Raw genomic sequence first — 20875 nt, 5'->3', positions numbered from 1 at the left:
GCTTCATTCCCATCAAATTTAGTTTGTGAGATGTGTTTGGAGATTGAAACGCAAATAGTCTCAATATCAACCAGTTGGCTTCGAAACACCACTTTATTCCCTATCTCCTAAATTTTTCACACGGTGATGACAACTCTATCAAGATCCACAACTCAAAAAATGACCAAAGATCCATTACCAATAGTCTTCGTAACTCCAACTAATTCTACCATCCCATAAATCATCTCAATCAATAGAAATAAATCTAGGCCAAATGTTTCTAGAGACTAGACACCTCCACAAATATGAGACACAAAATCCACTTGCTCTATGCAAAACACACACATCAAATAAAAAATGGGCTCCTTTGTGTAACAAATTAATTCTAACGGAGAAAATATCATTAAAAATTATAGATTGTCATACCGACCACAATGTCCCCATCAGATAAGCTAACAATAATATTCAAATTGGCAAGCTTTGTACTAACCAAATAATCATTTTTAACATTAAATACTCCACTTGTTGTCTAGATCCCAAATGGTCTCATCGTCCTAGTTACCCTAAATTATTTATTAATCTTCTCTTTTAGAAAAATGGAACGATCCATCTTTAATTTCGATTATTTAACCACCTTATTTTCATTCTTATCTAAGAAAATTCCAACATAACCGCTATATGTAATTTTTGAAAAACGTAAACAATAATTCTCTTTTTTCTTTTTCCATAGATAACATTTCCATGCAACTATAACATTACGTGATATTAAATTATCAATGACACCAATGCCCAACCTTGTAAGTTGTAATGTATATCCTTGGGTGGGACCATTACACAAATTCAAGAAAAAAGCTTCATTAATTTCGTAAACAATTTTCATTATAATCGACCATTATTTTCAACGTCACTTCAATAAATAACTAATAAGTTTTTGAATATGCTATCTTCTTCTCAATATTATCTTTAATATCATTATATTCTGGTAGAAAGAAGAAAGACGACGTTCTTCCAAATTTGATGTTGATCGAGGAAACTAAAGCTTACGCAGTTAAAGAGATTTGTTTTTTATTCGATTTTGTGGGGATTGAAATGGTGTTTCACAAACTTAAAAAAAAAAAAAGAAAAAAACAACGTTTAAAGTTCTTAAAACATAAAGGAAACAATAAATTCTATTTAAAACAACAGCTTCAATAAAGTAAAAGACACAAAACGGTTCATTACGTTCCAAATTAGTCAACTCTTTACTCTCTCATATTCCTAAACATTTCTAACCCAATTTATCTCTCTCTCTCTCTCTCTCTCTCTCTCTCCATTTGTAAAAAAAAATTAGAAAAATGAATTTGAGTTCAAGCATTTTGGGGAAGAATTTGTTACAAATTCATCGTCTTCATCGCTCTCAATTGGAATTTCCTACGTGTATTTCTTCTCGTAATCAGTCAATTTCACATCCGTTGCATCGTTTTCCGCCGCAGATTAATGGAGTTTCTGTTCGTTGTTCCAATTCTTTCCGTGAGTTTCTCCTCTCATTCTTGATTTCATTTGCATGCGAAAAGCTGATTGAGTTTAGTTTTCTCTAGTTTCTTCAGATTGGAGTTCCAGATTCTCCATATCCACTAGATGTGTACCGGACAGTTCTTCTGAATCTCTGCGGCTGGATTGTGATTCTTCGAGCAGTTCGCCAGAGGTAATGCTTTTGTTCCATAAATATCTCTTTATCAACATTACTCACTATTGAGGCTTCTTTTGCTTAAAATATTGAGGTTTAGTGGTGAGGAAGGAAGAGAAGATGAGAAAGTCTGAGTTAATTTTTTAAATGATCTTTTGAAGGAAAGACAATAAGAAACAAATAAAGTGTCTGGTGCTGTACTAGGTCATCACTGTGCATGTTACATAATTTATTTTTATTAAATAATCTATAAAAAAGGTAAAACAACTAGAAGTCAACAACATGCATCTTCTTTCCTCTTTCTTGGCGTTATGATTCTTAATAGTGAGAATTTCTGCTTTGATGTGTTGTAATGAAGATTGGTATGACAAATTGGAAGTGGAATTTTTCAAACGTTGGATGAGTGTCTAGTTTTCTCCTTGGCTAAATAGGTTGGCTGTAGAAGTTTAGATGTGATAAAGTTAACTGTCCTTTGGAAGAAGTAAAAGAAACTTAAATTTTATTTCTTCTAATTAATGCCAAGAAGGTTAATTTAAAAACCGTTTCATTACATATAATTAATGTATCAGCTTGGATATTTGTGTAATTAGTCTATCAAATACGATCTACGCTTAGTTTGTGAAATGAAAGATTGCTGTTTTCGAAGAGTATTCTTTAAATTTATTTCATCACAAAAATAAGATATGCGTATTCTTGTATTCAAAATTTTGCCATTTTATTATTATGGATTCAAAGCTCAACATTAATTCTATTGTAGCTGCTGAAGTTTGTTTTCCTATGCATCAGATACTTAACCAGAAGAAAACTACATTTGTCGATGTATTGAAGCAGTCAAATTCTCTTCTGCCTCATGTTGTCCTTGCTAGCACATTGCTTGCCCTTATTTTCCCACCGTCTTTTGCATGGTTTACAAGCAGGTGATAAAGGTTATTCAAGTGAAGCTTGGTTGACCAATATATCGTATTTGCTGTACTATACTAGTATGTTTACTAGAATATTAACTATCTTCTGAATATATTTCAGTGCTTTTACAGGTACTATGCACCTGCATTAGGGTTTTTGATGTTTGCAGTTGGGGTTAATTCCAGTGAGAAAGATTTCTTTGAAGCATTCAAGCAACCAGCAGCTATCTTTGCTGGTTATGTGGGCCAATTTTTTGTGAAGCCAGTTCTTGGTTATCTATTTGGTACAATTGCAGTGACCCTTTTTGGTCTTCCTACAGCAATAGGTGAGAATGAGCTTACTCAACCTATATCCCACTGTTTGGACTCTGGAGAATTTTGACCTTCTGTCAATAAATACATCAGGTGCGGGGATTATGCTGGTCTCTTGTGTTAGTGGCGCACAACTCTCAAGTTATGCAACGTTTTTAACTGATCCAGCCCTTGCCCCCTTAAGTGTAGTTATGACATCATTATCCACTGCTACTGCTGTTTTCGTCACACCGTTTTTATCCTTATTGCTCATTGGAAAGAGACTTCCAGTTGATGTTAAAGGGATGATATCCAGCATTACACAGATTGTAGTTGCACCAATTGCTGCAGGCTTGCTTCTCAACCGGTAACAGAGCATTTTGTAGACGTCATATTCAAAATGCCATCTGATGATGAAAGCTTGCTATTATCTTATATGATTATCCTTTCAGGTTCTTTCCTAGGATTTGTGAAGCAATTCGACCTTTCTTGCCTCCACTTTCGGTATTGGTTACAGCTTGTTGTGTTGGAGCTCCACTTGCAATTAACATCCACGCTGTCATATCCCCTTTTGGATTTTCCATATTGCTGCTCATTGTTGCTTTTCATTTATCTGCGTTTATAGCCGGGTACGCCTTGACTGGTCTTGCATTTCATCGGTCACTCGATGTGAAAGCACTGCAGAGAACACTATCCTATGAGACAGGTTTGACCATTTCTCAGAAGTCGAATATCCAAAATATTACGATGTGATATAGAACCTGAATATATTGAACTATAGAAAATAACAGAACCTCTTAATCTTGAGATCACTCTCAAGCTCTAATTCACTCATCTAAATATTGCCTATTTTTCTCTTTTCCTACACACCGTATTTATTACCAAACTTCCCGAACAAACTATTTAACCAATTTCTAATTTTCCTTCAATTCACAACGTTTATAGAGAATTGATTAAATTTGCCATTGTGTAGGAATGCAAAGCAGCCTCCTTGCCCTCGCTCTTGCCAACAGGTTTTTCCAGGATCCCCTCGTTAGTGTGCCCCCAGCAATCTCAGTGAGTTATATTCTATCTGTTCTTTAAACTCGTGTGATGTGTTGTATAGCAGCTTGTCATGGTTTATGCTAATCCTAATCAGGAACTTAATTTGTTTATTAATCAATGAACATGAACTTTAACCTACCACATGTGATATGGCTTCAAATACTTGCCTATGCAAACATTTATTGAGATAACAAACAAAAAGTGCGCTTACATCACATCTTTGATACCTATTTTATTAAAAAGTTAATGACAGTGAATAAATTAGCTTTCATGAGAACTTTCCTAATTAGCGGATTGTCCTAATATCCCTAATATATTGAAAGATAAACGATAAAGAATTACAAGATATTAAACCCTTAATAGAAAATATGTAACAGAAGATTAATTTATTTTTGTTTTGCAGACTGTGATGATGTCTTTGATGGGATTTTCTCTGGTTATGATATGGAACAAGGGGAAAGAAAAAAATATGATGAAAGAGAGTTAGAGAAAGTTGTATTTATTATACATGTGTTGTAGAGGCAGTTGAAGAGCTCTTCTCTAGCACTGCATCAAACACTCGGACTTGAGGTTACATACAAAACCTTTGCTAAATTCAAATGAGAGTGAGGATTCAAACTTTACAATTTTTAAAGATTTTATTTGATAGTTTAATCAATTGGCTCATATTCAAGGTTGGGAAATTCAATTATAGTAATTTCATATAGTATTGATTAGTTTAGATATTGCCCTTTTTTGTTTGACAATATATTGGGGCTGGGAGAATGACTAACTTGTGGGTTTTAATTAATATTGGAATTTTTGGTTTAATTAATATTGAAACTAATGTTTTTTAAGTCTTCACATTTGAATTTAGTTTCATGCTTTAAATTAAATTTGATTTTTTATTTGTCCCTGAATTTGGAAAATGATTTTTAAAATTTCTTAAGTAGAGTTTCTGAATTTGGAAAATTATTGATGTTTGGTTTCCCAAACTATATTATCAAAATTTGTTTCTTTTTTTGTCAATTTTTTTAATAAAATGGAGCAAAAAAGAAAAAAAGTGATTATATGTAAAATTACATACCACAAAAAGTCACATTGTTTATATTTTGGAAAATATTTTAGTTTTCGAGCTTTAAGTGTAGAGTAGGTTTTTTTTTTTTTTTTTTTTTTTTTTTTTTTTTTTTTAAAAAAATTAAGATGGAATGAAAAGGTTTCTGAATTAACTTTTTTGTTAATGTAATTCTCAAAATAATAAAAATGATAAAAGTTATTATTTTGGCAATTTTGAGAGACTAAGATCTATTAAAAACAGAAAATTTTAAAGTACAAAAATTAGAGGAAAATTGTCAAAAAGATTGAGCATTTGACAAAATATTTAACAATTTGTACTTCACTGTTTTCATTCTATGGTGTAAAAATAGTTAGTCAAGCTTTTTTGAAAAAAATCTCGAAACTAAAATTATATTTGAGAATAATTTTTTTTATTAATATTTTAAATAAGTATACGACAAATTAAATTAATAAATTAACAAATTAAAAAATATTCAATTTATTTTCATAAATTAAGAACTATTAATTTTTATCAAAATTTAACAAAAAGCTAGGACTTTTTTCAATAGGAAGAAAATACAACACAACAATAAAAAATTCAACCTTTAATCTTAAAGATTTACGTGACAAAACTATGCCTATAAGTTTTAGACATAATGTAAATACGTTGGAAATCAGAGAGTTGAATAGCCAAATTTCGACCACTAATTCAATTCAAAATGTTATCGCAATTCTTAATTATTACTCCATTTTTCCCTCGAAGAATCAACAACAAACCAAAATCAAAGAAAGACGAGGATGATGATGAACACGATTCTCTGTTTTCATGCCAAATCTTTCTCTCTTTACTGAATTTGCCCATTCAAAATTTTCATCTTCTACATCAATCCTAAACCATGTCACTCACTTCCCCACTCTTATATTCCTTTTCAATTCCCAAATCCCCACTCCCCATTTCCACAGATTTTGCCCCTACTACTCAACTTCCTACCGGAGTCTCATTCCGGCGACCCATCTCCCGTTTGGGTTTTCCCTCCAAAGCCATGGTGGTTTTGCTCGGTACGGGTTTTACTCTTGCCCTTTTGGGACCTGAATCCGCTTCTGCTGCCACGGAATTGCAATCTTCGCTGCTTTTTAACGAGCCCCAAAATGCTCTCTCCTTGCCCACCTGGGCCATTCATGTTTCCAGCGTTGTTGAATGGTGGGGATTCATCAATTCTCTTTTGTAATGATTTTAACGAAACTTGTGTAATTTTGTTTGATGTTCAAATTTAAATCTTCATTGAAGTAGGGATACAAAACAGAATAGACTGTAGTTATTGTCTTCATTGTGCATGTAAGAAGTGATAAGTTCTTCAAATTGATTACACAGACATCTTTTCAGGTAATATCTGAGAAGTGTAGAAATATTGCTCCAAATTAGATGATAACTGTACTAACCCTAAACACAAAAGCTTTTAGTAAGCTAAGGTATTTTTAATTTCTTGTCTAATTGTGGTTTGATGGATATTTGTACTATTTGGAGAGAAAATGGCATTATAGGACTTCCAAGGTAGACTATTATGTTATGATAAACCGGTACTAAATCTAGAATTTTCTTTGATTAATTGTCTTGGAAATGAACTATGAATTTTAGTTACTCATTTGATAGATAATCAATTGAAGGAAAGGGAAGAATAGTAAACCATATCAATTCTTGCTGGTGACTACCTTGGTTTATAATTTGTTGATCATAAGTCTCGTGTTGTTAGGATTACAGCAATGGCTTTGGTGTGGCAATATGGAGAGAAATCTGGTAATGAGTCTTGGAAAGGACTTTCTTGGGGAATGGTAAGTTCCTTTCCTTTGTCTCTAATTGCTTTCTCATCTATCTTATAGATAGGAATTAGGAATTTCGTTTTCTCTGAATATTTAAGAATCCCATCCACTTCAATAGATAATAATTCAAGTAAAAATTACAATGGAATTTCTATTTAGAGTGGAAAAAGAGAAAATTGATGCTTAGGCAGTCCTAAACCTATATTACCTGAGATGCTATTGTTAAAGTAAACTATCATTAACAGAGAACAGATGGAAAAAATTGGATTCAGTTTATCCTCGATGTCGTAGGATCATTCGATTAAAGAAGTATTAACTTATGTTCAATGAAGTCATAATCTGGCTGTGTAGGTTATCAAAGCTTTTAGATTTCTTTTGAAGGGCTCAACTCAACGACTCATAGACAGATTACAGATAACTAACAATTTTTAACTTGAGCAGGTACCATTGCTAGGTGGAGCATTTTGTGCTTGCACATGGCATTTTTTCTACAACTCTGAGTCTCTTGAGGTACAGTAAGTTTTGGTTTTCGCAAGATCTTTCTGGACTAATTGACATACCTGATGGTTTTCATATATTTGAAATAATGCGTACAAATCTTTACTTAGTTTATGATCCTGATGATTTTTGTTTAGGAAACTGCTCTGATATTGCTTATTGGGTTATTTGATTTCTGTTAGAATGAAAAACAGTTTGATGAATTGGATTTTCTTGATCTCGGTTCAGTTGTTTTAGTCTCTCTTGAAACCAATTATTTAGCTCAATTCATAATTTCAAGGCTATTAAGGGACGAAAACCACCAACTTATTTCTCTTCGTCTACATTGCTTCACTCTTGCTTTAAGTTTCTTTCAAATTACTTCCTGAAAAACCGTTTGTTGGGCAACCACGCAAGTAAATTCCTTATCTCACATATGATTGTGAACCACTTGAAGGTTCAAAGTTGACCAGGGAAAAGAAGGGGGAAACTGAAGAAAAACTTATTCAGACTGATCTTTCTCTGGCTTTAGGTTAATAGTATTCTGATTCTATTAGCAAAGTTTCAAAAGAACAAGAGCAACCTTTCTGTGAAAAGTATATAGAGTGGTCTCTCTCTCTCTTTTCGAGTTTAAGGCTCACGTCATTCAGATTCCATTGCTGTAGTTTCAAAAGCATAAGGCAATCCATGAAATAAATTTAGAATTAGCTGTCTTTCACACTTCAACTTGATTATTTTTGGTTAGGAAATTTAGTTGTATTAGTGCAGTACTTTCAAAAGAACATGAAGTTCCTCAGTCCTCACCATTGAAAGGATATAAAATGACTTGGATTTGGTGTTGAGTGCAGGTTTTGGTGGCCATTCAGGCAATGCTAACAGCCATAGGAAATGCCACAATGTGTATTGCTGCATTTCGCATTTACAAATCATCACAAGAACGTTCAAAGAACTTGTAAAGCAAACTCAAGCTAAGTCTCTGTTTATACTAATGTATGTATCACCACAACCTGTTTCATTATATATTATCATCATTTTTCATCCACCATTCTACTTTGTTTATTAGTGTTTCCTTACATGAAGATTGGCTTCGAATTCAAGGTTAAATCATCCCACAAGTTTAACTCTAAGGTTGTAATGTCCATGTGCTATACTAATTCACACACCCAATGAAACTCAGGACAAGCTCAACTTCTCAAAACAAAGTAGAATGAAGACTTATGCATGGACAACCACAAAAACTCTAGAATGCTTAAGTAAAGAAATAACAGAAGTTAACTTGGCTTAATCCTTCTTGAAACTAAGAGAGGAGAGTAGGCTTAAGCTTAAGGCTAAGAGAGGAGAGTAGGCTTAAGCTTGGAAGCCTAAAAAGTCCCATTCAAACAAAAAGGCTAATCCAAATTTCAAAAGTCAACCAATAGATTTAAAACCCACAAAATACATTTCAAAAGGGTCCAGACCTTGGCCCAATAAGTCAAAATGTCAACCATAGGTGGATTGAATGAACTTGTTTAGAAGTTTGTTGAAAGGGTAGGCACATGTATGCACTCACTCAGTTGGGTGTTCATAGAGTGTTGTCCTAACAACACTCCTACTTCTTTTTCACATTAGCGTTCAACCATTTTGATCACGTAATCTTACATACTAATCCCACCCATATACATCAATGATTATAGTCAATTTCACACTTATATGATTGGACTCTTAGACTTTGGAGTTACTAAGTATTCAATACGTTCTTTAAATGCTTCATGATTATCTTGATAAACAAAAAGTGAGAATGTGCATTGATGTTGAATAATTATTAGCAATAACATTATAATGATCATGTTAAGTCTAAGTTAGAAGGGATTGTAACATAACTTCCTCGCAAAGTGACTCAATCCCAAATGCAAACCATCATAGAGTTTGAACTTTTTTTTTTCTTCTCTTCATCTCTTTCAAGTAAATGGTCCTAATGGTCATTGCTTAACTACCTCACCCACCTACCACCATTATTGTCCATTCTCATCATTCACACCATGTGAGCTCTATAAACAAAGGGACCTTCTTGCAATATTACTTGTTTTTTCTCCCTTCTCAAGAACTCATTTGTTCTAAATAATTTTTTTTTTCCCACTTTAGAAATTTAATACCATTGGCCAACAACAATTCCTTCCTTTCTTATGTTCTTTTCCCACTAACACCAAAAATCATAAAACAAACTAATAAAGTGTCATGTGCTACTAACCTTCTTTCTGAAGCAATAGCATGTCAAATTAGATCATGTCATTTTTATTTTGTCTAGTTATTTACTTTCTTCTACCCGTTATTTGTTACCTTATGTTACATCAATCAGTGTTTTTGCTTGGTGGATATTTTACATTATAATTTTAGATAACTATAATATTAAGGTTGAAATACTACGACGGGCTTTGTACTTTTAGTTTCATTCTATTTTAGGTTCTCTTTATAACTGCATTGCACAAAAAACGGTATCTTTTCTAACTATTTTTTTAATTTACAAATATATTATTCTTTTACGTATATTAGATAGAAAGAGTTTATTTTTCAATTTAAAGTTTCAAATAATCATCTTTATCGTAAATTTGATATAAAATATCAATATATAAATGAAATAATACGTTAACTTTAATCATTATAATTAAACCATAACAATTTCGTAGTAATTTTATCAAACACCTTAGTATGCTTTTTTTAGTTTAAAATTGAAATTTTTACCAAACACCATCCTTTTTTTCATCTTACAATTGATTTTTCTCAAAGCACTGTATAAAAGCTACACCATTCTCAAACCAAACCTTGGTTTATGTACTTTAGTTGTCCAAGTTTTAGTCTTTTGTAATATTTATTATATCTTAGATTTAATCCACCAACATTATTTTATAATAAATAATTTTAATGCAATAATAAAAACTCTGTGAATATATTTTGAATTAGATGATATATAGTCAAAAATAAACTTTTTTCCATTCTAGAAAAAAATTTATAATTTTATAGTAAAGAGAGAAAAGAGAGAAAAGATAAGGGTTGTCGGTTGAGTCTTCTCCCAAGAAAATTATGTTTGAAAAACAGTTCCCTTTATGACCAACAAGAATGTCCACATCCAATTTCTTTTGAACTCAAAGAAAAAAAAATTGTTTGAAATTATGTTTTTGTTTTTGTTTTTGATTTGGGTGACTTTTTTGAGATCTTTAATGTTAAAAAAAAAAAAAAAAAAAGGAAGAGAATTGCGGCTACTTTTCTAATGTTCTTCCTATGTAATGTGTTACACATTACATTTTGCTTTCACCCAATCTACTAATTGATGAATCTTTCTTATGACCAAAAAGAAAAAGGTTACATTACAAACTTAGTTGATCTATTTTTGCATTTTTGTAGAATTAGTCGAATATGTCTTTTAGCCAATCTTGTATCTGTATTAGATCGCATGAAACTTTCGATTTTGTCTTCAAACGTTCATAAGTTTTAGCAAGTGTTGAAGAGAACAAGGGGTTTTTACTCTGATTAAATGGAAACTAAAGGTCTAAAGGTTTAAGGACTAAATAGATACTCTTTAAAGTCTAGGGATTTAGACAATATTGGTTTTTTTTCCCTCTATTTGTGAGATATCTATGAACTAAACTCTCTTATGTTTTATTTTGTGGATTTAATTTTTAGTTTCTATGATTGAGGACTATTTATAAGGATTTTATAAAACCATAAGCACTATGTATGAGATTTTATCGAACTAAAGTGACTAAATTCTAGCTTTCTTCTCATCATTAGAGTCAAATTTATATTTAACGATTTTGTTTCTTTCATTTTGAGATTAAATTTGTTTATTTTATTTTCGTTAATATTCTAAACTCTCTCATTATATCAAATACCGTGAGATCCAATCTATATTAACGTAGTAATATCATGACAATCTATTCTTTTTGAAATAAACAACTCTAAGAAAATGTTTTAAAAAATTGTCAAACTAAATATGGTTATATGACACTAACTACCATTTCAGTGAATGATGAACTCGCATAGGTAAAAAATTAAAATACAATCAATAATTCTACGTATATATTTAGTGGTAAAATCTGGATCGAAACATAAGACCTCATCCCTAAAAACCACTTTGAAACAACAAAATTGCAAACATTTGGTTTATCTCTATTCTTATTATTGTTATTAATTACACAAAAGCAAAGCTCTTCAAAAGAAAAAGAAGGAGAACAAATTGAAGAAGATGGTCGTTGAAGGGGAAGGCATAAAGACATGGAATGAAGGAAAGAGTAACCTAATTTTGGGACATAGGGACCGACCCCCAAATGGCCAATTGATGGGGTCATAGTGAGTGTCATTAAACCTCATTTTCTTGCTACATGTAATGCCATTGGACAAAGCAACCACATGGGCATGCCATGGTAAAGGGTCATCTAATGTAACACCTAATTAAGAGGGACATCTATAATTATATACATACATATATATATATATATATATATATATATATATATATTATATGATTTTTAATATTGATATGTCTATATCTCACAAGATCTTGGTACAAAGATTTTTGGGCATATTATGACCCATCTTTTCTTCTTAGGTGGGTCTCCACTAAATTTAGGAGGAAAGAAAGGATTGCATATAGATTTCCTAAATCTTCTCTATAGATTCTAGAAGAAAATCCCTCGTAGTTTAAGAATAAATGTTTGAGAATTATTCTTATTTTATTTTTATTTATGGTTCTACCTTTATTGTTTTCATGTCATTTATTAATTAGTTAAATTTTAATATCATTTCAATTGTAATTTCAATACTATTTGGATTGAAAGCTTAAGAAGGTAAAAATTAATTTGATAATTGATTAGGAGGATATGAGTTCGGTCCAATCGTGTTCACCTATCTAACACTTAATATTTTTACGTGTCTTCTTTACGCTAAAAGTTTTGTAAGTCGGGTAGATTGTTATATATATGTTTTTAAAAAGTTTGTTATAAAGATGAGTTCTACCGAGCTAATATGGATTATCGATTTAATTAAAATCTCAAAAGTCATTTTGTATACTTGAAAATAAAGAAGAAAAAAAACTTATCTAATTATTTTGTTCTTAACATAATTGATCGGTAATTATTTTCTTTTTGAAGTCACCAAATTTACTTGATACGAATAGAGTCAAACTTTTACTTTTCTTTTCTTTTTTCAACATGAATTATGTACTAATTTTGTCTATCGAAGAATGACAATAACCCTTAGCTATTTCATTCCAACTCGTTTTTAGTAAGATGTTTAAAATTAAAATTTAAAAATAAAAATAAATTAATGTGGATGAAAACTACAAAAGGTGAAAAAAAATAAGAATAAAAGACAAAAAAAAAAAAGGTATTAAAAAAAAGTCCAAATAAAAAAAAGGGATGATATCCCAAATCCAAAATTTGTAGATTCTTTGATTGAAAAAGTAAGGTTTTAATAATGTAATTAGTTGCACCTGTCCACCAGTTTTCCATTTCTTTCTTTTCCAAATTAATATTTTCAATGTTTTTCAAATATATATATAATAATAATAATAAAATAAACCTTATTATTTTTAATGCTTTTATTTTTCATTTTTCCATTTTTATAACATTTTTATTTTATTTCTCAAATCTTGAAGTTAATTTTTAAAAATAGAAAATATAGTTTTTGCTTTAAATTACAAAAAAGAAATACAATATTAAATTGCAAATCCAGAAATCTCACAATATAGAATTGTTTTAAGTTTTGAATTATTATTTCAAATATTTTTTAATAATATTTTCATATCTTCAAGATCAAATGTAATCTCGATTAATTCATATCTCAATTGTGATTTGAAAAATAAAATGAAACTAAAAGGAACTCATGGTTGTGTTATATTTTTGTTTCGAAAACTTAATCAAAGCATAAAAAGAAAGAAATGAAGGAAGGAAGGAAGGAATTTGAGAGAGATTTAGAAAATAATTTCCATATCTTAACTAAATTACTCAAACATGAAAGGACCCCTAGAAAGTTATTTATTTTGTCTTATTGAAGATCATTAAGGTAAAAGTTACCAAAGATTTTGACTTTTGTGTTTGAGTAAAAAAAAAAAAAAAAAAACCATTAGAAGTATTGATTATAAATGTTTATTTATTAGTTTCAACTCTCTTACTTTGTAAGTTCAAAAATTCAGCTCAAATGATATTCAACTGTACTAATAACCGTAAAATTTGTAGTTTGAAATTTGAATCCCTTTTTTTAGTTAAAATATTTTACTAAATTAAGTACTCTTTTGCTCTTATATTATACTAATCATTGTAAAATAAATAATTACTTAAATATATGTTACGTTGGAATATTTTTCCAATATTAAGTCTCGATTGTTCAAAGGTTTCAATCAATAAACATTACTACAAAAGTGAAAAATCTAAGAAAAGGTTTAAATCTTAATAAATATCACAGTAAAATTGTAACATTTTGAAATTTAACGATTTTAGATGAAATCTAAACTAAAAAACGTAGAGACTAAAAGGAAAAGATTGTTTTAGGAATTTGAGGTCAAACCAAGACTTTGGTGATTGGATTTTTCTTTTAGAAAGAAAGAAAAAGTCAAATAAATTAGGGTTTCCATTTTCAATTATACTTTTGGTGAATGGTCAATTTTTATTCTTCCAATTCTACCTATTACCCCTTTCATTTTCCAACCACTTCTTTCTCTTTCCTGTTTGCTATTTCTCTCTCATCAATTTTCAATTTATTTTTCTATTTATGGATATTTATTATTTCACATGCAATTTTATGTACCTCATTCAATTATATTAACTTCTTCTCATCTTTTTTTTTTTTATATATATATATAAAATCCATCCCTTTATAATTATGTTTATATTTATTAACATATTCAATTTTTTTTATTTAATATTAAGAAATGTAACCCATATTAATTTCATTCATTACTAGAGAAATTGTATGCAATTAAATCAATTTTACAAAAATAGATGTCATGTAATTCTAAATAATAATAATAATAAATTGAAAGGAAAAGCAATAATATATGATTGTTTAGTTTCCTATTTTTCTTCTAACTTTTGTTCTCAATAAATTTAATAATTCAAGAATATCGTTTGTATTAATTAACCAACTCAATTATATATAATTAACTCACTTGTTAACATATATACTAACAAATACAACATAACAAAGAATAATTATGTTTTGGAAGATTATTATTATTATTATTATATATATATATACACATTATTCCAAAACATAAACCCACAAGGTCGGCTTTACTTCAAATAATTGTTATGTATCCAATTTTTTTTTTGTTAAAGTTTTAATTAAATAACTCTCACAAGGAACAAACAAATAATATGCCAAAAATATACTTTTTAGTAAGGCTACTAATTTTAATATTTTGTATTTTTCTTTGTATCCATTCAATCATATTCTAATATTATTTTTATAAAGTACAAAATTAATATACAAATGATTCAATATATATGCATATTAGTCTCTATGTCAACTTAACAGAAACAAGAAATATTATATTTCCTTTCAATTTAAATTGTCTTGTTTAATTAAGTAAAGAAAAGTGATTCTCAATTTCTAAGTGATTATGAGGGATCATATTTGGATTCAAATCCTTCTATTTTAATTGTACTAAAAAAAATGGTTTGTACATAACAAATTTTAGGAATAAAAAATTTAAATTTTTCATTACTATTGGTTTAAATTATACAAAATATTTATTAAAAAAAAATTGAGATAATAGACGACATTGATTTAGACTTTGAAACAATTTCAAAGTTGAATAATGAAATTGAGAAAACATAATTTAAAATAAATGCACCCAATGTTTAGAAGTACTTTAGATGATAGGTAAAGAAATGAATATATTTAGTTGAACAAATTGTGGTATTGTATATTAGATTTGTTTTTATTAAGACTTAGGGTTTGGGAAAAATAAATAAATAAAAGCAGTAGGGGTCGGCTACACATTAATACATAACATAAAGTTCCAATTTGGCCAAAGTTTTATTCATCCATAGAGAAGGACAAATAATAAGTTAAAACATACCTTTTAGTGATGAATACTATTTTATTTTTGTTGGTCTTTTTTTGTATTTTTCTTTGCAAATATTTAATTGAATTTATAATCTTTAATATATTAAAGATTACACTATTAAATACATTGTTAGATAGCAACTTATGTATATAATTTAAGTTAGAAGAATAAAAGTGAACAAAACTTCCTCAAATCCAAAATTAAATATGGTTTGTTGATCTAATTAATTACGATATATTGTCCTAGTAGTTATATATACAAAGTTAAGTAAGAAATATATTAATTTAAGTTCAACGACGACATAGACATAATTCAACCATTAAGACATACATCGACTTTTTACACTTAATAGGTCGCACGTTGAAAGTCTCTCTACTCCAAATGTGTCGTAATATTTTTGTTTTAAGAAAATGTATAATATTTGACGATATATGATGCCATTACATAAAGTATAACGTTAGGTAGCCAAACTTCATGTGTACTTTGATAGGAATAAGAATATATTTATTTCGTCATTTCCATTGTCATTAGTCATTATTTACTATTTTAAAGAAGAGAATATTCCCAATTGTAAAATAGAAAAGGAATATTTCCAATTTGTAAGTCCTAATTCCTAAAATATCGTCCTGTGTCGATATTTTCGTTGATATTTATATTTTGTTCGTAGGTTATATATCAGCACGAAAGTGTGAACGAGCATTTTCATTCTATATCATAAAGAATTATATGTGGACATAATAAAAAGTAACAAAATAGTGTTGATGTAACTGTAATATAAATAATAAACAACTTATTCGAAAAGCATCGTACTTTTGTAAAATTTAGACCTCGATATTTCATCAACAGTGACTCAAGCCAATTTTGATCTCTTCCATTTCTCATTCCTAAAAGAATTAGGAATAACTTCCTTTGGATGAATATGTTCTTAGTGGGGTGCAATAACTCTTATTCTTCTATTGTTTCGTTATTTCTTCGTTGGTCATCGCTATTTCAAATTATTTACCAAGCATTCAAATTCTCCTAAAAGCACATGCATTTTTTTTTTTAAAAAAAAGGAAATACATTTTTCTAAAATAAACTTTAATTTTCTACTTTTATAATATAAAATTAAATTTTATTTTATATATGTATTGTATAGAGTAATTTAATAATTATACATTTTCAATAATTTCACTACAGTAAAATTCATCCAATTGTCTATTTAATTATTTTTACTATATTTTATAAATATTTTCATTTTCTTTATCCATAACAATTCCTAATTTAAAATATCATTGTTATACCTAAAACATTTACTTAAATGGTAACCCAACTCATTAAAATCTAAAGTTTGTGAAACAAATGTTTTATTTTAAAATATGACAACAGTACCAAACATAGTCTAAGACACACATCTACACCTTTGACCAACCTTCAAAATATTTCCATATTAACTATTTTTACTTTTCCTTTTCTTCTCCAACATTCCATACATAGTTTAATACAATTTCCAACCCCAAAATCCTATCCTAACCTTTTAAATGAACTACTACTTATATTTATCATAATACAAACCATATTTATCTTGGTGCATTGCAAAATTGATTTTTCTATTTTATAAATATTTCATAATCCTATTATAGATATGAAAAATGAAAAGGAGTAAAGAGAAAAAGAAAAAGAAAAAGCCTTTGGATATTGCGAAAAGGCAATGGACGTGGAACAATCAATTCATTGCATTCCTTCCGTAAACTCATTTGGAAATTTATTCCCCATTATATTTATTATTATATTAAGGCCGCCCTAATTATGTCCTTTTCTTTTTAACTCTCTCTTAACTGTTTCTTCTCTGAACCAAACTGCCCTCCCCCCTCTTTCATTTCCTAAATTCAATTTAAAATTACAAATTTCCAATCACATACTTAATGTTCATAATTCAATTCAATTTAATTTAAAAGAAAACTTTGTGGGTATAATTAGGAGATGAGAATTTTCAATCTTTGAGTTCGTTTCATATGATCATTTTATCAACAGTTTTACCGTAGTGGAGACTGGAGGGAAGAGGGAGAGCTTTTTGAAGTGATGCCACGTCATATGCGGTGGATGAAGAAAAAGGAAAGTAAAAAAGAAATCAGCCGCCAACTCAGCAACGTGATTTCTGACACGTCTTCCACGTGATTTTCAGACAAACGCCACCTCCCCTGTGGGCCCCCCCCCTCCCTTCTTTTTGTAAAAACTATTAATAAATATTATTATAAAAAAGGGGTAACAAAAATTTCTTTTCTTTTCTTTCCATTTTAGTTTTTATTCTTTCCATAGTTTCCTTTTATTTTAAAAAAATGGTTTTGGATGGGAAATTAATCACTAAAGAAAGAACAAAAGATTTATTCTCCAAATGGATTTAAATTTTAATTTTAGCTTCTTAAATTTCTATCTTTTATTGAGTACTCAGACTTATTAAAAAAATAATTATTTCAAGTTTAATATTTTTAGATTGTTAAATTAAATTTTCAACCATTTATTTCAATTTTTTATGAATATCGATATAACTAAAATGAGCATAATTCAATTAACATCAAATATATACTATCAATTTTGATGTTATTGATTTTATCTTCTTCGTCACACGTCGTAAAAGAAATAAAAATAAAACAAATATTGATTAGAAAAACATGCATACGTACTTAAAAAGAATCAAAATAGTACAAAATTCTTTAGAAGAATATGGAATGTTGAAGCACATGGTCACTATACATTTTTGTATTATGTCACTCTTACCTAACTACATGTGTATTTTTGTACTCTATTATTCCTCAAAGTAATACCACAATATTCCTAAATTTGTATGACCATATGTTTTTCTCGATTCTTTATGATATTTTTTACAAAATAGAAGTGTGAGAATCAAACTCTAAACGATAATACAAATTCTTTATGATATATATATATATATATTTCTTTACGAGTACCGTTATTAAAGACATCTCCAAATCCAACAAACTTACTCAGCTTTTTCTTTTCCTCGTACGTACGAATTTGTGGCTTTTTATTTATTTATTTATTTATTTATTTATTTATTTATTCTATTAGTAATTTAAATAAATGTAAAGAAATAAAGTGGTGAATAATTAATACGTGGAGTTTATTTTCCACTTGCAAATATTTATAACCAACTTACTCAAATTCAATTTTTTTCATTTACTTACTTAAAAGCCATAAATGTGTGGAGCTTTGGAACACTATTTATTTGAATCAATTGCAATATAATTGATTTCTCTCACATGGGTGTTTAAAGTTTGTATAAAATAATTACATTTTCAACATTTAATGAGTTTATTAAACCATCATAGGATCTATTCACTCAACCTCCTAAGTGATACTACGAAAATAATAATATTATTAATGTTTTAGGGTTGTTACAAAATCACAAGTTGTCGCTACATGATCGAGATTAATCTTTAAAACCCTATTATAGTTGTTTTTATATCATTTTATACATTTTTAGTATTTTATTCAATAATTGTTGTTTTTATTCCCTACCATAAATCCTAACATAATCATTCTCTAGGAAATAGATAAGGTTTATTTATCCTTAAATGATAACGAAATAAAGTTAAAATAACATTATTACTTTATGAGCTCCCATTTAAAATAGAAAAAAAAGTGATATTTTAAGTATTTGAGTGCTTTAATATTGGTTTATTTATACTTTTAAAGAAAAACATAGAGAGAACAAAAAAAAAAAAAAGTCCAAATATCTCAACTTTTTAACCTTATGTTTTAGGTTTAATTTTCATTTCGTCTTTAAATTTTAAAATATTACATATTTTACTACTTAATTAATATTAACATGGTTTCTATTTGAATTTCTAAGTTTCAAAATTCACACTTGATTTTTATTAAATAAATATCTGCTTTTTCTAAAATATATTAATTAATTTAAAATAATCATAAATTTTCATTTCATAGTAAAATTTTAAGTTAATTAATTGAAGGCGAACGTGAATAATTTAAATGAATTCAAAAGTGTGAAACAAGTCTAAAAACAAAATTAACCGATTAAACTCATACACTAAATCAAATGAAATTAAACTCGTAAAGATTAAAATGGTAATGATTTAAAAATTAGGGACAATAATTGTTTTTTTTTATTATTATTATTATTTTAATGAAAAATATAAAGAAATAAGACAACATAATTCGAAAAGAAAAGGATAAAAGGAAATAATAATTGAAAATATATGAATTGATTAAGGCGGTGTTGTAAGGCAGGCGGAGGGGAGGAGATAGTTTGTTATGTAAAGCAAGCGTGCTATCCCACCACTTCATAACTTCCTCATTCAATAATTATTTACTATTTTACCCTTTTGCCCCCCATGTCACCTATCTCTCCCTCTTTTTTCTTCTATTCATTCGGGGGCAATCATGTACATCTTGGGAAAAGCTTCTTGACATGCTTCTGGACAACGAAAAAATGAAAAAGATAATAATAATAAGAAAAAGCTAAATCATAAATTCATAACGTCATTGGTTTGGATCTCTCAATGTTACATATAATATATTATCTTATTTAGTATGAAATGTTTTAATTTTGTGTCGAGTAAATTTATTTATTTTAGAATTCGTACTTTGTTGGTGCGAGAAACTTGCATGTCTCACATGACTTCTGTGGATATTGTTGACTTTGTTCATTTGGTATGACCTTATCGTATGAAATGACCTCCATGATAGTGATCCGTAATCTTAAGTTTGTTCACACTCTCTAGTACTTAAGTCGTATAGAGATTACTATTTAGTTTAATCAAACATATATCAAGAGAGGGTTAGAGTTCTCCATTGGAGTTTACTTACTTCTTTCACACGAGATTGTTTCTAGTGTATTTACGTGTATCATTAGTGACATCAAGAGGGTTGCACACACGCATATATATTAATTCAATGCCTTGACTTTCTTAAGTTTGGATTCATCTATGAACTTTAGACCTTGCCTGAGACAACCCTCGACATATCTAATAATCTCCTAATAGCGATACAGTTTGAAAAACTAAATAGATATGAGAAAAATAATTTATTGATTTAATAGAGTTTTTTTTTTTTAAATATATAAAAGTGAATGGACATAAATTTAAAATTGAAAATGAATTAGAATCGTAATTAAAAAGAGAGAAAAAAAGAAAAGAAAAGGGAGGGGGTGTGGCACGTGCGATGGGTATAATTTTGGTCGGCAAAAAGAAAAAAGAGGGGGAAAGGGGTGTGGCATTGTGTTGTGTTTCAATTCAGGTAGATGGGAGGCCTGTGCCAGGTGGACCAAACAACTGGGTTTCCTCTAGGAGGTAGCTCCCCCAATACTATCGAGTCAATTGCAAGCAAACATAACACGTCATTTACCTTACGTGTCGTCCTTGCTGGACATTCCAGCTAACTTCCCTTCCTCAACTTCCCCCACCAACAAAATCAAACTTTGTCTTGCAGTAAAATTTAAAATATTGACCTCTAAACTCTTAAAACTTTATCTTTTTTTTATATATATATATAATACTTTAATTGAACAGCAATGTAATTACACAATATTAAACCATGTATATCATCTAAATTTTCTAATTATGAAAACAAATTAATCACAAATAGAATCATTAAAGGTAG

The 20875-nt window shown here is 28.9% G+C and overlaps 2 protein-coding genes across 4 annotated transcripts; both read left to right on the top strand.

Annotated features, from left to right (window-relative positions):
* Positions 1-1148: 1148 nt before the first annotated feature.
* Positions 1149-4536, top strand: LOC103490946 (probable sodium/metabolite cotransporter BASS6, chloroplastic). 3 transcript variants are annotated; one of them, XM_008450705.3, is made up of 8 exons: positions 1149-1488; positions 1566-1663; positions 2432-2562; positions 2680-2873; positions 2953-3205; positions 3291-3544; positions 3812-3894; positions 4286-4536. In XM_008450705.3, the coding sequence occupies exons 1-8, from the start codon at positions 1314-1316 to the stop codon at positions 4367-4369; spliced, it is 1272 nt and encodes a 423-aa protein (XP_008448927.2). In that variant the 5' UTR covers positions 1149-1313; the 3' UTR covers positions 4370-4536. The 3 variants fall into 3 exon arrangements, with proteins under 3 accessions (XP_008448927.2, XP_008448926.2, XP_008448928.2); XM_008450704.3 differs by having other exon boundaries at positions 1203-1488; positions 1557-1663; XM_008450706.3 differs by lacking the exon at positions 1149-1488 and having other exon boundaries at positions 2669-2873.
* Positions 4537-5522: 986 nt separating this feature from the next.
* Positions 5523-8254, top strand: LOC103490947 (uncharacterized). The gene is made up of 4 exons (XM_008450707.3): positions 5523-6118; positions 6669-6747; positions 7177-7245; positions 8061-8254. Exons 1-4 carry the CDS (start codon positions 5814-5816, stop codon positions 8166-8168), a joined length of 561 nt encoding a protein of 186 aa, XP_008448929.1. The 5' UTR covers positions 5523-5813; the 3' UTR covers positions 8169-8254.
* Positions 8255-20875: the final 12621 nt, after the last annotated feature.

Source organism: Cucumis melo, chromosome 6, assembly GCF_025177605.1.
Source record: "Cucumis melo cultivar AY chromosome 6, USDA_Cmelo_AY_1.0, whole genome shotgun sequence".
In the NCBI taxonomy this organism is placed as follows: Eukaryota; Viridiplantae; Streptophyta; class Magnoliopsida; order Cucurbitales; family Cucurbitaceae; genus Cucumis; species Cucumis melo.
The sequence above is the reverse complement of the archived record's forward strand: the minus strand, read 5'-3'. Positions and strand labels throughout refer to the sequence as shown.